Below are 22,565 nucleotides of genomic sequence, written 5' to 3'. Positions count from 1 at the left end.
CAAGCATCTCTGTGTGCCAGGCTCTGGGCCAGGTGATGGAGAAAATGGACACGATCCTTCATTCAGGGAGCTCACTGTTCAGCAAGGCATCATTCCCAGACTTCTCTACCCTCCTTTGGCATTGTAGGAAGGGCTGCAGGTCTGGCTTGATCAGGGCAGCGCCATAGCCCTGCTTTGCTCTCCATACTTCCATGAACCTCTATGTGAAGCTGGGGAAATTGCTTATTCTCCTTGGGCACCATCTGACAGCAACATTTGCCTACCTACCTCACAAGATGAATATGTGGGATCTGACGTGAATTGGATTTTTACTCTGTTACATACAAATGCAAGGTGTTATTTATATCCAGTCCCGCAGAGGCATGGGGGAAGTCAGGAAAAGAAAAATGTTTATTTTGTTAGTGTCCTTATGACAGTAATTACTGCACCTTTTCAGAAATAGGGTCATCCATTTAACAAACAGTTATTGCGTGCCTACTCAAATGGCTGAACAATGTATTCATTTACTTCTTATTCAGACAGCCTATTGTGCGCAGTGCTGATGCCATGGGTGGATGTTCAGGGATGAAAAAGAGATGGGGGTCTCTCCCCACCATGAAGCTGATACCTAATGAGAGACAGCCTTTCAACAACTGCCCCCTCCCCAAGTAAATCGAGAATGACACCTTCAATGGGTGTCATGAAGGAAGAGAACATGGGGTGATGAGAGCCAAGACTGGGGAAAACTTCAGATGAGAAGGTTGAGAAGTCGGGGAAAAGAGTATGGGGCTGAGAGCTGAAGGGTGAATCATGAAACCTGGGGATGGTGAGGAGCTGCAGCCAGGGGAACTTCGTGAGTGAAGACCCTGAGGTGGGACTGAGCTTTATGTATCTAAGAAACTTAGAAGGTGGAGGGGCTCCTATGGGAGTAGAACCCCTGGCCTTGGCATCGTCACTGAGGTGGGGCACGCAGACGGGAGTCTGGAGCAGAGCTTGGGGGGCATGGAGGCATCACTGCAGCTGTAGACAGGGGCGCCCTGCCCCGAGACTGCCAGACCATGTGGACCGGGGAGTGGCAGCTGCTGCCCTGTGAACTCTCGCAGGTCTCACCTCTTGCCTTTGTGGGAACAGGTGCCCAGAATGAGCAGGCTTTGGTGGATTGGATTCTGGCTGTGACTCTGCTGTTAACTTGCTGTGTGGCCTTGGCCAAGTCACCTGCCTCCTCTGAGCTGCTTGGGGTTCTCATCTATTTACACTGAACAAATAACCCTCACTATGAACCACACATGGGGAGGGGAGCAGAACAGCAACAACAGAGATCCTGGGAAAGAAGGGTTTTCCAAACTGTAAATTGCTGGGCAGATAGAAGGTTGCCCTGGTAACTGAGACCTGCCCTCACTTTCCCTTCCATCCCCTCCCCTTCTCCTCCCTTTGCCAAGGTCAGGGGCTGCCTTTACCTATAATGCAGGCATGTGGGAGACAAGGCAGCCAGCAGTAAAGTGAGTACCCTAATGAATGCCTAGCTGGGAAGTGGTGGAGTTGGAATTTGAACACAGGGACCCCAGCTCTGGAGGCCGTGGTCTAACCAAAAGGCTGTCCTACCACACCTTGTATTTCCCCCATAGCACTTGCGATTTTGTCTGTGTACCTTGTAACAAGGAAGTCATTGCCAGCCTCATTCTTCAAATAAGAAATTGGAACTCTAAGAAGCATCCACCCAAGGTCACACAGCCCAGTCTCCTGACTGAATGGTTTGATCTTGCCTTCCAGAAGGCCTTGTTCTAGGCCTGGAGGAGGCGGAGCCCAGGCCTGGGGGCTGTGTGTTTGCACATGGGTGTGTTGGGAGCCATGGAAGCATGTGGGTTGCAGCCCTCACTGTTGCCTTCCGAGGGCTTCTCGGACTCCATGGCAACCCACTCTGGGCCTGATCTTGTGTTTTGTTTTGGTAAAATGTTTTGTTCAGTGCCTGCCATTTGTGTCCCCTGTGGGCGCTCTGGGATAAGGAATGAAAGAAATGACGTTAGGGGCTTAAAGAGCTGAATCACCTGTCACTTTTCCTGTAGTTTTCTACCCAGGGGGAAATAAGTGTCTTGCCTTTTTGGGCTTTCTGATTTCTGGAAGCCTGTGTCCTTGGGCCCTGGGGAGCCAGCTCTGCTGTGGGCTCACTCCCTGCAGTGTGAGACTCGGGCTCCCATCCCAGCAAGCGTCCACCTGGCTGCTGTGCGCTGTGGGCTCTGGGCTGCATCTGTGTACTGGAAAGACCATCAGACGGGTCTCTGCTCTCCAGCAGCTGGTAGCCCAGCCTGTGAGATGAGCCCCCTACATTCAAGGCATAATTAATCATGAGCCAATTGCTCAAGGAGGCAAGCTGGAGGAATAATACAGGTAGCCAGGGAGGCTGTACCAAGGGCCAGGGCTCAGGAGCTGGAAGACCCAGTTCTTGGCTAGCTCAGGTGTGGGTGACCTTGGGCAAGTGCCTTCAAGTCTTTGAGCCTCAGTGTTCCAGTCTGTAAAATGGGTATAGTAACAGCCCTGTCTTGCTGACTTTTTATGGGAGTTGGGAAAGCAAATGAATGACAAACATAAATGAGCTTTAGAAATTACAAAGTGCTGGATGAATAGTAATATGGTATGCTCTGAATCGGAGAAGGCAATGGCACCCCACTCCAGTACTCTTGCCTGGAAAATCCCATGGATGGAGGAGCCTGGTAGGCTGCAGTCCATGGGATCGTGAAGAGTCGGACACGACTGAGCGACTTCACTTTCACTTTTCACTTTCCTACATTGGAGAAGGAAATGGCAACCCACTCCAGTGTTCTTGCCTGGAGAATCCCAGGGATGGGGGAGCCTGGTGGCTGCCGTCTATGGGGTCACACAGAGTTGGACACGACTGAAGTGACTTAGCAGCAGTAGCAGCATGCTCTGAATATTCAGAGACACAAATGTTTTATCTTTCTTTAATCTCTCCTTCCCTATCTTCTTTCCTTCCTTCTTTCCATCCTACTGTCCATCTGCAGATACCCACCAAATTATTTCCCATTGTAAATATTGTGCTAGGTAACAGGACAGGACTTGGTGGGAGGAGAGCAGGGTGCAGATAAAGAACATCTGGACCGTCTTTTAAGGAGTTGGAGATGGGAGCCAGGAGTCACCAGAACTGAGATAGGAAGTAGCCCCCTCCTGGCCAGCTCGGGTTTCTGGCGGGATGCTCTGAGCAGCGAGGCATGGGCAGAACCTTGAAGGAAAGGTGGGAAGGTGGACAGGCAGCAAGAGAGAGGGTAAGGATCCTCTGACATTTTCCAGTAGGCTCCACTGTCGGATACAGAAAGGAAAGGGTACAGCAACCCAAAGAGGATGCTCACGTGTCAGCATGCTCTCAGCTGGAACACAGTGCCCTCTCAAGAGCCCATGCTGAGCAATCTGGGGGTCCCATCAGCATCCTTCCCTGGGGCTCTGACCGGAAATGACACAGCCAGCTCAATACATGCTGCAGTCTCTTCCTCTCTCTCCTCCTCCCTCCTTTTGCCCCAACCCATCTTCCCAAAGGGCCAGAGGGGCTGGATCTGGATGACCAGAAGACCATCACTAAAATGGAAGGAACAGGGAGCTTTGTCACTTCTGGTACTGGGGAGATGCTTAGAGCAGGGCTGTGAATTAGTTGTCTCAGAGGTAAAGAATCCACTTACCAAGCGGAAGACGCCGGGTCAATCCCTGGATGGGGAAGATCCCCTGGATAAAGACATGGAAACATCTCCAGTATTCTTGCCTAGGAAATCCCATGGACAGAGAAGTCGGGAGGGCTACAGTCCATGGGGTCGCAAAAGAGCTGGACGTGACTGAGCAGCAGCGGCAGCAGTGAATTGATTAGTGGAAAGAGAAGGGGAGAAAGGAAATGGGGCCATACATAAGAGGAGTGGGAGAGAGGGAAAAACCCAAAAAAGGAGGAGGGAGGTGGACAGAAGGGGATGGAGCAAGGAAAGCATCTTACAGGATTAGGTTGGTGAAAGTTGGGACAAGGGAGAACAAGGGCCTTATTTGGAAAAATCAACACTCCTCAGCGTGATACAAGAGTAAACGTCATCTCGGGGAATTCGGGCAATGATGTTTTATTGGGTCACATTGTGCTGAGGTCAGCAGCTGCTGGGAAGTTGGTACAGTGCTTCCTTGCCCTGCCAGCCTCTCCTCTCTGCCCGCTGCTGCAAAGCCCCCAGGGACCCTGCTGTCTTCCTGGGCTGGGCCAAGGTGACAGAGACTAGGCTATTGTTAGGGAGGCAACTTCTCAGGCCCTCACTCAGCAGGAGAACTGGCCTTCAGGCAGGGGCCAAGGTTTAGCCACCTGATGAGAACAAACCTTCCTCCGAGCTTTTCAGCCTGGAGTCCCGTCCCCTCAGGGCCCCGCTGTGATGACAGTTACTCTCACTCAGGACTAATAAGGTTGACACTAATGTGTTCTCTCTCCCAGAGGAGTCTCGTGTATGTTAGCAGAGGCTTTTGGAGAGAGTGCCTTATTTTTACAGCTTTAATGGTATTTATTTTCTGCACAGATAATACATTCACCTGGTTGAATATTTAACAGTTTACAAAAGTGGGCGTGATAGGAAGCCTTTCTCCCAGTTCGCCCTTCCTGAAGGAGGCAGTATTAGTTTGGGGGCATCTTTTCAGAGGTAGTTCATCGACATATAAGGAAATTTGTATATGCATTCTTCCCCTGTGCTTTTTCATTTTACACCAATAGCAGCGTATTCCAAACCCAGTGCTCTGCATTTATGGTTTTCACTTCACCTCTAGCTTTGTGTATGTTATCAGTCCACAGAAAGCTTTCTGATTCCTTTTTATGACCGTGTAGTATTCCACAGAATAGCCTTACTACGAATGTTTACCCTTCCCCTTGTGGATGGACGTTTGGCTGTCATAGACAGTGCTGCAGTGAATGATCTGGGGCATTTGCCATTTTCTCAAGAGCGATTATATTGAAATGGTGCTTTTCCCCAAAGATATGGGGACAGGCCCTTGGATGAGATATTTAGGAGAGAACAGAATCCCTGCCCATTTTCACCTCAGTTGTTGCTGTTCGTGGCTTAGGGCTGCTCATCCTAAAGGAGATCAGTCCTGAGTGTTCATTGGAAGGACTGATGTTGAAGCTGAAACTTTGGCCACCTGATGTGAAGAGCTGACTCATTTGAAAAGACCCTGATGCTGGAAAAGATTGAGGGCGGGAGGAGAAGGGGACGACAGAGGATGAGATGGTTGGATGGCATCACCGACTCGATGGACATGAGTTTGGATAGACTCTGGGAGTTGATGACAGACAGGGAGGCCTGGCGCTGCAGTTCATGGGGTCGCAAAGAGTCTGACACGACTGAGTGACTGAACTGAACTGAGGGAGGGGTAGGAGGGAGCCAGGGCCATCCTGCAGAGCAAGGCAGGGAGGGTCAGAGCGGGATGTCTGCTCCTCACCCCAAGTCACCAGGGCTGGGCTTGTTCTTTGCCCCAGACAGTGAGAGGCAAGTGACTCTACCCTGACCATTGGAATCAGAGGAGAGAACTGGTCAGGATTGTCTCTGAAACCTCTGTCTGTTCAAGAGAGGTGCTTCATGCACTCTGCCCCTCCCAACACACTGGGACTGCCCTCTGGGAAGCCTTCCCTGCTCACCGAGCCTGTGTGCCCACATAGCTCATTTACTGGCCACCCTGAAGATTTAGGTCCGCTCAACAGGCCATACTGGGGAGTGGGGAGGACCGTCAGCCTGGGGCTTGCAAAGCCCTGGGCTTGAATTTTGGCTTTGCCACTTAGAAACTATGAGACAGGCGGTGGTGGTTTTTGTTTTTGTTTTTTAACATGAAAAGGTTATTTAAGAGCTAAAGTACTCAATGTTCAAATAGAGTTATTTGAAATGGAAGGAAACAGCCTTGACCCTGGGTCCAGGGATCGTTGGGTTTCATCAGGTTGGAAATGCACTTCTCTAAACTCTATTGAGGGAAGAACTGCAGATTCCCCAATCATAGAATGTCAGGCTGTAAAGGCTCCAAGAGTCTGTCTTGTTCCCTGCCCCATCCTGAGTTGTTCAGGTGGAGGGTGTGAGTGGTCCAGGTGACAAATCTTTGGACTGGGGATGTTAAAGTGTCTTTTCAAAGAGGAGAAGTGTTAAGTTCCCAAGAAGTTAGGATATTCCTAAATATAACTCAGCAGGAAACAAATACAGCCCAGGCTACAAAGGAATGTGATTTGATAAGGACTAATTCATAAAAGGGCTTCCCTGGTTGCTCAGTGGTAAAGAATCTGCCTGCAGTGCAGGAGCCAAGGGAGATGAGGGTTCAATCCCTGGTCAGGAAGATAGATCCTCTGGAGGAGGGCATGACTTTCCACTTCAGTATTCTTGCCTGGAGAATCCCATGGACAGAGGAGCATGGCGGGCTACAGTCCATAGGTTCCCAAAGAGTTGGACACGACTGAAGTGACTGAGCAGGCACGCAGTTCATAAAAGCACCAACTCCTGTGTGTGGGCTTCCAGGGAATTTAGGGGCCCTCGGCTGGGTAGGTGCCTCTGAGGAGGCACCTCACAAGGATGGTGGTGGTGAGAAGGGAGGAGCAGGTGACAGTGACCTTCACAGCTGCCTTTCCTTTCCACTTTGCATTATTTTTATTAAAGCCCTAAATCAGTGATGCTAAGTAGCTCCTGATTTAGCTCCTCATTAGGAGTGAGATTTAAAACCAGCAGGACCACAGGCTGCTCAACTACTGGGGCAGTGATGGTGCTTGTAAACCCTGGCGTGGGTTTCCTCACACCAGCTACTGGCAAGAGCCTGGCCCCAGAATCCAGCACAAAACGTTAACTTCGGAGGCAGGAAGGACGCTTCTCCACACATGCTCACCTTTGGTCCCAGCCACACCCTCCTTAGAAGCTGTGGCTTCCTGTCACTGTATCTGATCAGCTTCAGTCTCAATAGAGAAAAGCTCCCTGAAGGCTTGTCGTGTGGAATCAGGATGAAACATGGGCTGGGGAGCAGGAAGGGGCAGACTCAGCAGCAACACAGGCAAGTTCTGAGGAGGCAGATTTCAGTTCAGTGAAGCAAAAAAGCTTTCTAGTAATTAGAGTGGTTCAAAGACAGAAGGGGCTTCACTGACTGATTCATTCATACATTTTAACAGACGCTTATGAAGCTTCCGCTCTGTGCCACGTCTGTTCTGGGCCCTAAGGTTTCAAGAGAGAAAGGGAGTGAGCATCTTCCTTTCAGAGGCTCCTGGTCCAGAGTTGAAGACAGTGAAACAAGCAGAACAGTAACATTTGACCTGTACTTTGATGAGGAAGGGCAAGTGCTAGGAGAGCGTGTACCAGGAGCACCTAGCCTTTTGAAATGTCCAGGGACGGCTTCCTGAAGTTGGCCATGTTTAAGGTGGACAACAAAGAGGGGAAGAGTGTCTCCGGGAGGAGGGGACAGCTTGTGCAAAGGCCCAGAGGTAGGAGAGAGCCTTTCTCTCTTGAGGATGTGGATGTCATTGAGTGACATTGGAGCAGAGTGACTGCATTTCCTGCTACTAGGAGTCTCTCTGTAGGGGTTTGGCATGGGTTACAGGAGAGGGGCTCCAAGCACTGGCTGAGGTGGTGGAAGTGGGGGCTCTGATTACTTGGCCCCTTCTGCTCTGAAGTGCTGTGCTTCTGAGTGCCTGCTGACTTCTCTGAGTGTATGAGGGTCATGTGTAGGCTGCCTCCCACTCTGCCAACCACCTTCCAGGCATTGTTTTATTTAGCTCCTCCCGCTGCTGCTGCTGCTGCTAAGTCACTTCAGTCATGTCCGACTCTGTGCGACCCTAGACGGCAGCCCACCAGGCTCTGCCATCCCTGGGGTTCTCCAGGCAAGAACACTGGAGTGGGTTGCCATTTCCTTCTCCAATGCATGAAAGTGAAAATTGAAAATGAAGTTGCTCAGTCGTGTCCGACTCTTAGTGATTCCATGGACTGCAGCCCATCAGGCTCCTCCATCCATGGGATTTTCCAGGCAAGAGTACTGGAGTGGGGTGCCATTGCCTTCTCCTTAGCCCCTCATAACAACCCTTTATTTAGGAGATGCTATTGCAGCAGTCTTACAGTTGGAGAACCCAAGGTGGTGTTAGGGTATTCTAGTTTGCTCAAGGCCACACGGCTAGCCAAGTGGAAGAACCAGAACCTGAACCCGAGTCTGTCCAACCTGAAGCCCACATGCTTAACCATGTCCCTCTGCCCGGGGCCTCTCTAATGAACATGTTCTCACCCCCCAGCACCTCCTGTGGGACTCTGTCACATGTGGCTGGGAGAAGCAGCTAGCTCCTTCAGGGAGGGCAAGCCACAAGGCAGAATCAGGGGACCAGTTTTTAAATCAGAGCATTAAAAACGTGCTCAACAAGCCTCATGTTTTGCTTTCCTTGTAGGCATTGAGGATCAATTTCCCAAAGAAAAAAAATAAATCAGTTGGAATGTGTCTTTCTGGAGAAAGCCTGGCATCTGTCAAACAGTGGGGGAAAAAAAAAAAACAGAAAAAGATCTTCCTGGGTCGTGTGCTGGGGGTTGCTGACTCAAGCCGTATGTTCCAACATCATTAACAAGTTGAAAAGCTGTTCCTCCTCGCAGGAATGCCGGATTGGTGGTTTGAACAGCTCAGCTGGGAAAATCCCTTACCAAGTGAGGAAGGCTGAAGGTCCCAGGAGTGTCCACGTGCAGACCTGGGGCCTGCAGGGCTGGTCGTGGGAACTGACTGCAACGCTGGTGTTTCTGTCAGGCCCAGTGGCCACATGTGTTGCTTTACCTGCAAACCCGCTAGGAACATTCTGACAAGTCGGCAGTTTAGTGTTAGTTGCTCAGTCATGTCCGACTCTTTGTAATCCCATGGACTGTAGCCCACCAAGCTCCTCTGTCTATGGGGATTCTCCAGGCAAGAATATAGGAGTGGGTTGCCATGCCCTCCTCCAGGGGATCTTTCCAGCCCAGGGATCAAACCGGGGTCTCCTGCATTGCAGGCAGATTCTTTACCATCTGAGCCACCCAGCAATTTTAATTGATAAACAATTATTAACGGTTAAGCTATGTTGAGACAAGCCCTAAGAGGCAGGCTAATATCTTGGGGTGACTAGTGTAGATAAAAGACAGGACCCCAGGGGAGTTTGTGATCTGATCCTGGCGTTTGATGATAAGTGGCCCCCAGGGCTCCTGGCTGGAATGTGAGGGCCCAAACCTGACTGAAATCCTTGTTGAACTTTGCTGGAACAATCCTTGATTCTAAGCTGGAGAGTCCCTGGAGGTGTTCTAAAGGGCGTTTCATTGTCCCACCATGGGAAGACCTGGGACCTGGCGTTGTGCTGGCCTCTTAGCTGAGTTACATCTTCAACCCTAACCAGCCTGGCCCACATTAGAGACGGCAGAGCGCTGGGAGAGGGGAGAGATGTTTTACAGATTCAGATTCTCAGTCATTTCTGTGTATATTTATGGGATACTTGCTGGGTACCGGGCTGCGTGCTGGCACATAGGATGAACTGCAGAGGCCCACCCCGAACCGCTGTGGTTCCAGGGACATCTTAGTGCCCTTGCTCACTCACTCACTCACTGTCTCCCTCTCCCACTTTCACGCTGAGAAAACAGGGACTGCAGCTGCTTGCTTCTGGTATTTCTAGCACGTAGCAGAGTGTCTGGCATGTAGTAGGTGCTTAATAAATGCTTTCTGGTTGAGTGAGTGCTCAGAGGCAGGGGGATGTAATAGATGATCTCGAAAGAAATAATAGCGTGGTTCTTATGTGACAGGCACCGTTCTAAGCAGTTTATATATACTGATGATTTAACTTTGCAACCAACTTCTATGGGAGAGGATCATTGTCCCAATTTTATTTTTTATTTTAAATTTTTTGAGAGTGTTTTTTCCCTTTGTTAATGTTCCTAACAACCATGGGACAGTGGTTGAGCAGGTTTTATTTATTTATTAATTTATTTATTGGCCTTGTAGCATGTGGGATCTTAGTTTCCTGACCAGGAATTGAAACTGTGCCCCCTGAAGTTGAAGCACAGAATCTTAACCACTGGACCACCCAGGAAGTTCCCATTGTTCCCATTTTAAAGATGAGAAAACTGAGGTCCAAAGAAGTGAAGGAACTTGCTTAGGGGTCCCACAACTAGGAAGTAGCAGACAGCCTAGCTCCTGAGTCCATTCTCCCATTGCCTCATGCTCCTGGCCTGTGGGAATCAGAGCTGAGCCCTTGCTCCCCTGTGTACAGCTCTCTGAGGGGGTGCTCCAGCCTTTTAGGGGCCAGAGGACTCTTTGTGGGGAGGGATCAAGAGCAATCTGGAGGAGTGCTGACTGCCTGGGAGTCCCAAGGGCAGGGAAGACCTGGCCAGTTCCTCATTTTGGACTCCTCTGCATAAGCCCTGCCCGGGGAGCCCAGGATACAGCAGGGGAAGGCAGGTGAGGATGGGTACTTGCATGAATAAGCAAAGGGTGCTGCGAAGCAGGTAGGATCCCCAGGCTGCAGGTTCTGCCCCCAAGTTCACATTTCCCCCCAAAAGTACAACCACTAGTCTGCCTTGAGAGAAAGAGCCTGGCAGCCTGGGGCCTCCTTATGTTCCATGCTCCTCTTTTGTGAGAAGTGGAAGAGGAAAGGGGTGTGGATGGTGCTCCCCTGGGTAAATTATAATTCACCAGTGAGTTGAACCTGGACTGTGTCTCCTCCCTTCCTACCCTCTGTCTCTGCAGTATTCCCAGTGCTCAGCTGCTCCCCTCCCTGCCTGGGTAAGTGAGAAACCAGGCCACTCTATCATCTTTTGAGCCATAAATGAGCCTCAGGATACTCTGGGGCCACACATCCCAGCTGCCCTGGCCAGACCTGGGAAGAGGAATCTTAATAATAGCATTAAAAACAAAACCAACCAACAGCAATTATAACCAACCTCCGGTTCTAGGCACTTTGCATGAATTCCCTCTGATTTCACAACCATTTTATAGATGAAGAAACTAGGACAAGATAAGTGACTCAAGGACGCACAGCTAATACATGGCAGGACAGGGACCTGGGCTTTTAGATGATGCTAGATGCCAAAGGTGGAGAAGGCAATGGCACCCCACTCCAGTACTCTTGCCTGGAAAATCCCATGGATGGAGGAGCCTGGTAGGCTGCAGTCCATGGGGTCGCTAAGAGTCAGACACGACTGAGCAACTTCCCTTTCACCTTCATGCACTGGAGAAGGAAATGGCAACCCACTCCAGTGTTCTTGCCTGGAGAATCCCAGGGACAGGGGAGCCTGGTGGGCTGCCGTCTATGGGGTTGCACAGAGTCGGACACAACTGATGCGGCTTAGCAGCAGCAGCAGCAGATGCCAAAGGATAAAACTCAGCTAGGGCACCACTGAATTAAGATGAGTGGCTCTGGGCCAATGTGTCTGGTTGAGTGGGGGTGACAAGCCCCTGGTTACCCACCCCAGGGTCCTGTGTAAGCCTCTCTAGGACCAACCCCCATCCCCTACCGCCGTCATTTGGAAGAAAGGGGACCTGGAGGCCGCAGACAGGAGAGCGTTTGGCCCTTCATGTCCTTCCATCCTATCAGTCCTGCAGCTGAAATGCTTCTTTTTTAAAAAGATTGAGTATTCACGTCTCAGAGCCACATGTGACCGCAGCAATTAAAAGCCAACTCTAGATGTGTCGACCAGCTGTTTTGGCTCTTTCTGGCCATGGACGGGGTGCCAGGCTGGTAATTGGAGAGGAATGAATGATACACATCTGGTGAGTTGTTTTAGAACTTCTTTGGTGATTCCCTGACACAGACGCACAAGTACCCACCCCCAGCACCCTCACATGCTCTATGACCTTGGCCACGGCAGGATCACGCATGCTAAGTGTGTCGCTTTGGAACTGGCACCTAGGCCCATTTGGATGTAGGTCATTTTACCTCCAAGCCGAATCAAATGACAGTCTGATCTGAGGCTCCAGCCAAGAATGCTGATGGAGGGCTGATCAATGTGCCTTGAAACACTGGGGAAAACGGGGTTAGTGGAAAACCCTGGAAGCTGTGTGCTATAGAATTCTGGGAGGCTACCACCTCCTTTCCTTGGCTCCCAAGCCTTCTTTTGTCCTAGCTGGGTATCAGGCTAGCTGGCCAGGGAGCATGAAAGTTTTCTTTATTTATCTTGACCTTTTCATGTAAGTAATTTTTATAGTTCCATTAACTAGAAGACCCTTTGCAAACCACCAGGCAAAATATATTACTATGAACACCTCAGGGACTTGCATGGAATGCTAATAGGATTGGGGGATTGATTCAGAGGGCTCATCACGAGTGAGAGACAGCCTTGGCCAGGGAAGGGCTAGTGTTGACTCAGGGGTTCATTTGCAGAGGAGACCCCAAGTCTGACCTAGATCCTTTGGCTCAATGCCAAGATCTCCGTGCTGGCTGCTTTATATCAACCTGGCCCAGGACTGATGCTCTGGCCTTGCCTCTGTATTTCGGAGCACACTTGTTCCCATGCCGAGCTCTGCATCTACATTTGTGGAATGGATTCTTCTCAAGCTTGGCTTGAATCAGTGAGCCAAAAATTCAAACCCTAGACTCCCAGAGCTGGAAGGAACATTCAAATCATGTCATTCAGCTCCTTCATTTCATAGATGAGGAACTGAGATCCAGAAGGAGGGAGGGGACTTGCTAAGTTGGTGACAGATTTGGCGCTGGTACTAACTTATCTCAGCCTGTGGTCCAGGTGGCGGTGGAGCATGAGGTTAAGGGCAGACCTTTTAGCATCACATGGATGTGAGTTTAAACCTTGTCTTGGCAAGTGGATCAGCTAGGTCCTGGTGAGAAACAGACGGTATGTTAACGGAGGAGGATTTAATAAAACTATAAAGGCTTGAGAAGGGATAATGGAAACTGTTGGGTTGGCCAACAAGTTCATTTGGGTCCCAAACTTTTTGGCCAACCCAATACCTGCCTCAAGGATGAAGTGGAACAATGGGTAGTCAGTGTCCAGCAAAGAAGGAGGACTTATATTTGGCCTCTTTCACTTACCGTAGCCACTAGTATCCACCTAAGCAATTGCACCATGCGTGGTTGTTATGTTGTCCGCATCCCTTGTCCCTCTAGGAGGAAAAGAGAGGACAGAAATAAAGGGTCAAGTGAGCCTTTGTGGCTGCTGAAGGTTATGCTTCCCAGCCTCTTGCACCTTCAGGTGGACCCAGAGGACCACTTGAGAAAGGAGACTGGGCATCACTGGGTGTTTTCCTAAGCACACTTTGGGCTTTGTTTTACCATCTGGTCACACTAGGGAATGAGTGAATGATAGAAGCATAGAAGGGGGAAAGGGACCTTAAGAGTTCCAACATCCAATTTCCTACCAAATTGGGAAATCTAAGGAATCAGATAGCAAATAGTTTAGGCTTTGCTCACCATCGGTCTCTGTGGCGAGGACTCCACTCTGTCCCTCTACTTCAAAAGCAGCCTTGGTCAATATGTCAGTGAATGGGCACAGCTGTGCTCCAACAGAACATCACTTATAGAAATAGATGGCAGCAGCATGTGGCCTGAGAATCCGACCCCTGCCCTCCAGCTTCTGTAGGTCCTCTATACTCTACTGAAATGTTCCCAGGGATGGGCTGCTACCTACCTATAGAAAGAGGCCTCTGAACTGCTGAACCATCCAAGTAATAGAAAATCTTGCCTTGAGTTTGGCTGAAATCTGCCCCTTTGTCACGTGTGCCCCTGAGTTCCTGTTTTGTCTGGGACCAAGTGACTCCCACTTCTCTTTGACAGCCTGTCAGCTGACTTCGACCTGCCTCCCACTCATTACTTGCTTCTGCAGGCTACACTTGCCCACCATCAACAAGCCCCAACCTTCACATGATCCTCACAGGTCATGGTTCCATACACTGCATCCTGGTCCTTCTCCCCAGTCTTATAAATTTCCCTTGCAAAGCACAGGGTCACCAACAGCCACTCATGGAGTAACTGTGAGACATGGTAAGTTCCAGGGATGTTTATGAGTTTGGATTTAACCTCAAAGAGTTCACACACTTTTGGGGAGGCCAGATCAACCCGAGCTAATTGGGGAAGTGGCAGGGCCAGGCAGGAGGAACCTCGTGTGGGTAGGGAGGTTCTGGTGGAAAATATTTCACCTTCCATAGCTGTGCAGACTGGGCTGGCTGTAGCCCTCTCAGCTTCTTGGTGGAGCTGAGTGATGGAGGCTGTGCCTGGCCTTGCTGACCCAGGTGACTGGACTGGGGAGCCGAGGGGAAGCCTTTCAAGCTTTCAGGTCCTGTGACATGGTGATGTCACAGCATCCAGGGAGTGTCAGCAGTCAAAGGAGCCTTTAAGGGTGATGTGCTTTAATGCTCTTATTTTATAGATGAGAGAAGGGGAAGCCACCTGCCTAGGCTCATGCTGGACTCATACTTGGGTCTCCTGCCTCTTCATCCAGTGCCTTTTTCAAAGGAATGGAGGACAGATACCAGGGGTCCCCGTGAGATCAAAAGTAGAGGTTTACTAGACCGTAAGAAGGGCTTCCCTGGTGGCTCAGTGGTAAAGAACCTGCCTGCTGATGCAGGAGACTCGGGTTCGATCCCCGGGTCAGAAAGATCCACTGGAGAAGGAAATAGCAACCCACTCCAGCATCCTTGCCTGGGAAATCCCATGGACAGAGGAACTTTCTGGGCTATAGTCCATGAGGTCACTAAAGAGTCGGGCATAATCATCTTGATGATTAAAACATCAAGACCATAGGGAGAGGATGGGGCTTGGGGATCAGGGAGTGGGACTAGAGCACTGGCAGTAGTCCAGGCCTTTTCTGGAGGACATGGGCAGATGACGACTTCTGGCGACTCTCAGCTGAATGGGACTTCAGACCTCCTCTGGTCTAATCTGAATTTCAGGGGAAGTTACAGCCCTGGGGAGGAAAGTGAGTTGCTTGATATCACTGAGATGGATGCTGGTAGACACAAACCCGGGTCTCCTCACATCTACAGCTGGGCTTGTTCTACAGCCCCCAATATCCCTAAGACCACCCAGCACCCTGTTCCCACAGGTCCAGAAGTAGCCTGAGCCAAGAGGCAGGGTCTAGAGATGTGGCGACTTCCCTGTGACTGACCTCTGAAACCAAAGACAACCATGCCCTCTCCATGCTTGCTTTGGTGCGCTCTCCTTGGGACCCACAAACACTGAGCACCTACTGTGTACCAGGCATCATGAGAGCTTTAAAAAGCCCAACTGAAAGCGGCCTCTGTCCCCCAGGGGCTGGAGATCTGCAAAGGAGAGACACGTACTGATAGAGGTAACTCTCTCAAGGTCTGTGTGGATGGCCTGTGATAGATGTTGAGGTAGCATGTGGGGAAGCCTGGCACATAGAGGGTGCTCAGAAACCGGTAGCACACAGGAATTGGCACTAAGTGGTGAGCACCATCAGCTATCTTAGACATGGGATCCAGACCCCACGGTGTGTGTGAGAGACAGAGAATTAGTAACAGCAGGTCCTGTTTATTGGGTACTCACTGGGGGCCAGGCTGGGTCTAAACACTCATTATGTATTACTGCATTAAATCTTTGTAATAGCCCATGACATTGATACTATAATTGTCCCCATTTTACAGATGAAGAAACTGAGACACGGAAGGTTAAGCTATTTGCTTATCGTTCTGTAATTGTAACTGTAAATAGCAGATAGGGAGTTTAAATATGGGTCATCACTTTCTCTTCCATCCTGGCCTCTCCACAAGGAGGTGGGGAAGGGGCCACCCTCCAATACTCCACCCCTATGTCCCATAGAGCTCACCCCCCGTGTTTATGACCTCAGTGAAGGATGAGAACAAGATAGACAGTCTGGGGGTGGAGGATTAAGGAAGCTCAAACATGGCCAAGACCCTGCCGTGGGGCTGAGGACACCCTACTAGTAACAATACAGGACTCACTCAGCACTGACTGGACCCCAGGGGTCTGCTCTGGGTACTTTGTCAGCTCACTGAATCCTTGCATACAGCCCGAAGCCCAGCCTGTCACTCTCCCCCACTGAACAGATGGGGACTGACACAGAGGGGGCGGTAGCCCGCCTGAAGTCCGGAGCTGATGAGTGGCGCCGCCGGGCCCAGCCCCGGCTCCCTGGGTGCCATCTGTGCTCTTAGCCACTGTGCCATGCTGCTCATCACTAAATGCACCTCTAACACCTGGGAGGGTAGAGGCGGGACTGAGGCGGGATGATGGGGTGGCGGTCAGGGTGGGGGGAAGCTGAGAGGGCAGAGGTTCAGATGTCTCCGCAGAGCCCTCGGCAGAGCCAGCCTCAGGATGCCCATGACAGCACCCGGGTGTGCAGCAGAGAGAAGGGGGGTTTGACAGAATGCCCCCATTTCAAGTTACAAGAGCCTGAGAAGGAGGAGGTGGGGGTGATGGAACCATGACTCAGCCTCTCCTGGGGGGTCAGCTGGCGTGAAGGACTCAGGTCAGAGAGAACTCAGGGGACCTGTATACTCTTGGGGTGGCTGCCGTGTAAACCCCGGCCCTGTGTAGAGGGACAGCCCGCCTGGGGTTCCCGTAGAATTGGGTAGGAGCTGGCTGCCCCTGCTCCAGGTGGCGCCACGGGTCTTGCCTCTGCTCCCCCTCAGGAGACTCACCTTGTGGCACCGCTGTCCTGTCCCCTCCCCACCAGATAATGAACACGTAGTGGTCTAGTTGCCAGATATGGCTATCTGAACCTCAGAAATCTGCTCTCGATATTTCATGCTTCAGACAACACTGTCTAAACAATGCCAATGAACTATGAATGAACTGAGGTTTTTGACAAGCAGATAGCCAAGACGGAATACCAGGGTGATGAGGAGGAGAGGGGGACAGTGAGGTCCGGATGGACTGCGGGGACAGCAACCACATCCCTGGACTCAGGCCCAGGGACTCTGCTTGTAGAGTCACTGGGAGCCTGGGTGCTGGATCTAGGGCTGAGCTGGGGGAGGTCCTCAGCACACGGTCCTAGGGGTCCCTGGGAGAGGCCACGGGAAGGGAGAATGGGAAGAGCTTGCTCAGAGCCCCCGGAGGTGCCTCCCTTGCAGGTAGGAGGTGGGGCAGGACAAAGGCCAGGGCTTAGGTCTCTAGGGTCAGAGGACCAGAGAGGTGAGGGTTGGCGGGGCACTGGCTAGTCTCTGCCCTTTCTCCCTTGAGCTGCTCCAAGCCCCTGCTCAGCCTGCAGGGGACTTGGCACAGTGACACAGCTTCTCTGGCTTGAACCTTCTGGGTGGGAGAGGTTGTCCAGCCTGGATGTGGCATGAAGGCCACATGATCGTGGTCGCCTCTTGCCTCCCTCAGCCTTCAGAGGCCTCTGTCTCTGGGAGCCTCCTCCTCCAGCTCCTTCCTCCCTGACCAGAGATCACACAGTTCATGGGATCCCAGACCCCCAGGCCTCAGTTCTTCTATGGATAAAATGAAGCAGATGGATGGATTTTCTGTGAGGTGCCTTTCAGACCTAACATGGGACAGGTTCCCTGGTCCGCTGCCTGCCCTCGCCTTCTGCAGCAGAACCCCTGAGCAGGGATCAAGGCGCTGCTGTCTGCAGGCAGAAGGTGCCTGGAGGTATCTGGGCTCACCTGACAAGCTGACGGGAGGGTCTGCTGGAAGGTGAGGGGCCCAGGAATGGAAAAAAGTGGGGCCTCAGCCTAAGGGGGTGGGATGGAGGGAAGAGGGAGCCGCTGAGGACAGGGCTGGGATGGGGAACCAGGGGACGATGCCTCGAGTCTGGTGTATGCTGGGGACATTGAATCTGAGTTTGTTTAGCAAGTGCGGTGGGAGCGGGGGAAGCCAGGCAGCAGGGATGACTGACTGGGGTCTTGTTAGCTACTGAGTGAGCAGCTCACTGTGGCTTTAAGTGGAATTGGTCACTGGGGTCAGGGTTCAACTAAGAAGTGGGTTAGCTAGTAGGTCCCAGCCACTGCCCAGGATCTGTGAAGTGAGGGGCTCTTGAAGTCTTGAGCACAACCAGAACTCTGCCTGAAAGCCATCTGTACCAATGAGAAGGACTCAAGGGCCAGGGCTCCCCACAGTCACCACTTCCCAGGCTGGCAAAGGATGGGCTGTCAGTTAACTACGAGCCAATGGGGCATCTGAAATGGTTCTTTGGGGTCTTCCTTGCCAGTAGGCCTAGGTAAAGCTAAGGCAACAGCTTCAGAGCCAAGGTTTGTATTCGGGAGGGGCCAGAGGACCCAACGGGCTTCCCCAGTGGCCCAGTAGGTAAAGAATCCACTGTCAATGCATCAGGCACAGGAGATGTGGCTTTGATCCCTGGGTTGGGAAGATCCCCTGGAGGAGGGCATGGCAACCCACTCCAGTATTCTTGCCTGGAGAATCCCCATGGACAGAGGAGCCTGGCAGGTTACAGTCCATGGGGTCACAGAGTCAGACACAACTGAGCATGCACACATGCAGAGGACCCCCCACCCACCATAAAATGAACTTTGTTGTCTAACATGACAGCAGCCTCTCGCTCGCATTCGGCCAAGCAGTGGGCGTGGAAGCAGGGTGGGTGTTTGGAAGTCAGTGGCAGCTTCTCTAAGCTCACCACTGGGGGCCACCTGCTTCCCTGGCCCAGGCCAGTTCCAAGCAGCGAGAAGATGGCTAGTTGCTTGTCAGAAAAAAAGCTTCATCTAGATCCCTTCTGAAAAACTGACAGTGTTGATGGTAGCTGCTGATTTCCCAGGCTCACAAAATTGGGGGGATGGGGTGGCCAAGGAGGTTTCTATAATCCCTCACTGATGGATTGGATGGTGGGGCAGATCTCTCAGGAGCAATGGATGACCTTGAGAAAATGTGGATGTCAAAGGGAGAGAGAAATAATCTCCCTTCCTCAAACTGCTGCCAATAAGCCTTCTCAGCACTGGGGTAGTTGATGGAAACTATTCTGCTATTGCCTCCCAACTCAGGAGGCTGTAGCATTTGACTGAGTGATAAGAAATTGCCAGGCACTTTCTAATTACAATTATCATCATCGTGGCTGTCTCTCTTAATTACTTTCTTATAATTAGCTGTTGCTTTTTCCTCAGCATTTGTGTACTTTGCAGATTTGCTGACATTTGAGAGCCCCAAAATAGGGCCATTTGGGGAGGAGGGCAGAAAGGTGGGGAAAACGTGAGGGGAACAGATTCTTTTCAGGCAACCTGATAAATGTGGGGGCCTTTGCAATAAGGAAATTGGGGAAACCAAAAGATGGGTCATTTTCTGACCTGATGGGGAAAGAGAACAGGGGTGGGGATGTAGGGATTGGGCTTTGTGGAGGGTCTCCTAGTGTTAAACCTTGCAGGAAATACTCTTTTTTTAAAACTCATTCTGTTGCCCTCCCCATCAGCTGTTTGTTTGTTTGTTTTTAAAGCCATCTTCTAGTTTGATAGCCAAAAATTAGTGTTTCCTCTTTTGGGGAGGAAATAACTCTTGAAAAGTCACCAAGCTGCCATTTCTGAGGCTTGGGTTTCATTTTAGGAAGCAAAATTAACCCTGTTGAATCCTTTTCAGAGTTAATTAAATAACTCAGGTCAGGAGTAGCTTGTTTTCCCTGCAGCCAGAGATGTGTTCTGAGCATCTTTACAAAGTGGATTGTGCTCCTTGACCAGATGGCTTGGTTTTCACACTGGTCCTATTCTTCCTCCCTCTCTTCTGACCTCCCGCAGCCTTGTGTACAGAGGAGTGTGTGCACGGCCGCTGCGTTTCCCCGGACACCTGCCACTGTGAGCCCGGCTGGGGAGGGCCTGACTGCTCCAGCGGTGAGTCTGGGGTCTTTGGGGTTTGGGCAGGGCCACAGCTCTGGCTGGGGAGGGGCTGTGCCGTGGTTGGATGCTGAATTCTTTGTTCTGGGCTTGGGGTGCCTAGGCAAATGTGGGCATCGGGGAGGAAGCATGCCTACATGATGGTACTTGGGGTGGAGGGCTCTAGGGGCATGGTGGAGGTCTGGAGGGGCATTGCATGTTGTGTGTGGGGGAAACTGTGTGGTCATCTATGGATCATCTTTGGCTGATCCAAAGGCTCAGTGGGTACTCACAGAGACTCTGACTTTTGATGGATGAAACACCTCTGAGTAAGGTCTTTGAGGCTTAAAGTGAAATTGAGAAGCCACCCGTGGGTGTCGACCCAGGACGTCACAGTAGTCGAGGTTTGGTCCTCAGTGTGGCTGATCCAAAGGCTCAGTGGGTGCTCACAGCAACTCCAGGGACTGATTTATGAGACTGGTGGGCCCTGGGATGGGTCTGTGTTCCCCAAAGGTAGAAGAATGGCATGCTTGTAGGGGGTGGTTACTGTGTTCTTACATCTCTCTGGGCGGCTGTTCACACTTCCTGGGGGAGGCTCTCTAGTGAGCACGAGTGAGGCGGATGTGCTTGGACTGACCGAGTGACCCACAGCAGCACAGGCACATCTCTACTGTGGGACTGGCGGCCGAGGGCTCAGGGAATTCTCTGCCAAGAGTCCAGCTGAAGGCGAACGCTTCCCCTTTGGCTCATTTCCCCTATATCCTCACAGATAGCCTTCTTTCCAGTGGCACTGTTTGGGATCAATGGTTGGCTAATGTCATGGTCTTACTTGATTCCAAAGAGCCCTTGATTAGTGTGGAAGCCCAGTTTCCTTCCTGCTTTGAGCTGGGATAGGGTGTCTTTCTGTGTGTGACTCGGGGAGGTAACATAGCTAAGCTGGTCCAGGCGGGGTCTAACCCGTACCAGTGACCCGTCTTGGGGAGCCACCTCCCTGTTCTGCAACGGTCATGACAACTTGAAGAAGGAATGTTGGGTCCACACTGGCCCAGGGTGGTACCCTTGCCGTTTTCCACTCTCTGCTGGGGTGACATCTTGTTATGGTCCTTTTTTCCAAAGGCCTTAACTGGAGTCTCCCTGTCCGTCCAGTCTATGGGAACTTACCAGGCGAAGCAAACTATTGGATGTGATTTTGTTTGGGCTTTGTTTGGGTGGTTCTCTAGGCTTAGGGAGCCCAGGGTCAGTTTGGGGTGCTCCAGAGACTCTCTCTAATGTGCTGGGACCTCCATTGACTGTAGTATCTTCTTCCTTCCACCCTTTTCCCTGCTTTGAGGTAAGTTGTGCTGAGAAACAGGGCAGGGACTCCCCCAGGCAATGAAAGGTACACCTGGGGGACGCGGAAGATAAAGAAATGTGTTCAAGCAACCTTTGTGTGAGCACCAGAAACATGTCGGCTGAAGCGTTTGAGAGCTTTTTTCCCCTCTTAGCTTTGTTCTGCTTTGTGTAACTTTGCCTACAATGAATCTTTGATGAGGAACTATCTAACTCAGGTTCGGTTAACCCTTCTGGGACAGGTTTGCTTGCTGTTGCCAAATTATAACGTCAAGAGCGGTCTGCTGGAGGTTGAAATACAGCCTGAGTCTCCGGGTCCTGAGTGCGCACAAATCACCATCCAGCACGAGTCTGTTTGACGCTCGCTGTTTCTGGACTGTGGTGGCGGTGGGACCTGGAGGTGTTTTCAGTCAGTCACTTCGGGTTTCCTTCCAGTGCAGTGAAAGAAATGGAAGGGCAGCTGCCTTAGATCAATGGGACTAGGCAGTTTAGAGTAAATCTTGTGCCTGGAGTGTGTTTACCAAGCATGTAGCCCTGTTACTTCACAGTGTGAACCCAAGCTGCCCAATTGCCACTTCCAATTCAGTCATCAGACTTGGTGCTGAGCAACTCGCAACCTGTTTCCTCAGTAAATCCACCCTCGTGGGTTCAAGAGCCACCACCTTTGCATCTACTCAAGGCATGTACTCCTAAACTCACAGAAAGTCTTAAAAGATGAATCCAACCCTCCTTTGAGAGATGGGAGGATTGAATGAAGAGAATTCATAGATTCCCATTCTCAAAATCATTCAGAGCACTGACCATTTAGATGCCCTGCCAAGAGATTTCCAACCACTGCTTGAATCCCTCTCTTAACAAGGAGCTCACTGCTTTCCTATAGAAGCACATTCTGACTATTGAAAAGTTTTCCCCTCTTTTAAGTTGAAATCTGTCTCTAGCTTCTACGAGTTGGTTCTCACCCATGATAAAGGCCAGGGCTGGGTGCTGGATCTCCATGACCATCCTTGCCTTATCTGTACTTTCTCCCAAGGAGCTCAGTGGACAGCAAATTGTGTGTGGGCAGATAGTCATCTTAGAGCAATTGATGGTAGTCATTGAAACCGTACAGATGATATCAGAGTCTCCTTCCACAGGTGAGGCCTTCAGGTATTAGAAGACAGCGATCACCTCCTTTCCCCCAGTTTTTATTTTCAAAGCTTCTTTGTTTCTTATATGACATTGTCTAAACTTCCTTCTCTATTTAGTTTCTCTCCATTGGCTGTGGCCTTTATTCCTCTTGGCTGTTGTTCCTAGATCTGACTACAGATGCAAGCTCGTATGGAAAAATAATAATAGATATATGTGCCCTTTATTGAATTTTACTATGCACTAGGTACTTTATTCATCTTCTCATTTACTCTTTGCAACAACCCTATGATATGAAAATTATTATTAGCCCCATTTTACAGACGAGAAAGTTGAAACACAGAGAGGTTAAAGAACTTTCAAAGGGCACACAGCCAGTAAATGATGAAACTGGGACTACTGATCAAGTAAAAACCTAAGCCTGGACA

The 22,565-nt window shown here is 50.8% G+C and overlaps 1 protein-coding gene across 1 annotated transcript in view; it reads left to right on the top strand.

Annotated features, from left to right (window-relative positions):
* The window catches only part of MEGF11 (multiple EGF like domains 11), a 391,669-nt gene that overhangs the window by 165,978 nt on the left and 203,126 nt on the right, over positions 1 to 22,565 (top strand). The window contains 1 exon segment of the mRNA XM_070377308.1: positions 19,609 to 19,701. Within this exon segment, the coding sequence (XP_070233409.1) occupies positions 19,609 to 19,701 (93 nt within the window).

Source organism: Bos mutus, chromosome 10 (genome assembly GCF_027580195.1).
Source record: "Bos mutus isolate GX-2022 chromosome 10, NWIPB_WYAK_1.1, whole genome shotgun sequence".
Taxonomy (NCBI): Eukaryota; Metazoa; Chordata; class Mammalia; order Artiodactyla; family Bovidae; genus Bos; species Bos mutus.
Note: the sequence above shows the minus strand (reverse complement) of the source record. Positions and strands in the feature narration are given on the sequence as shown.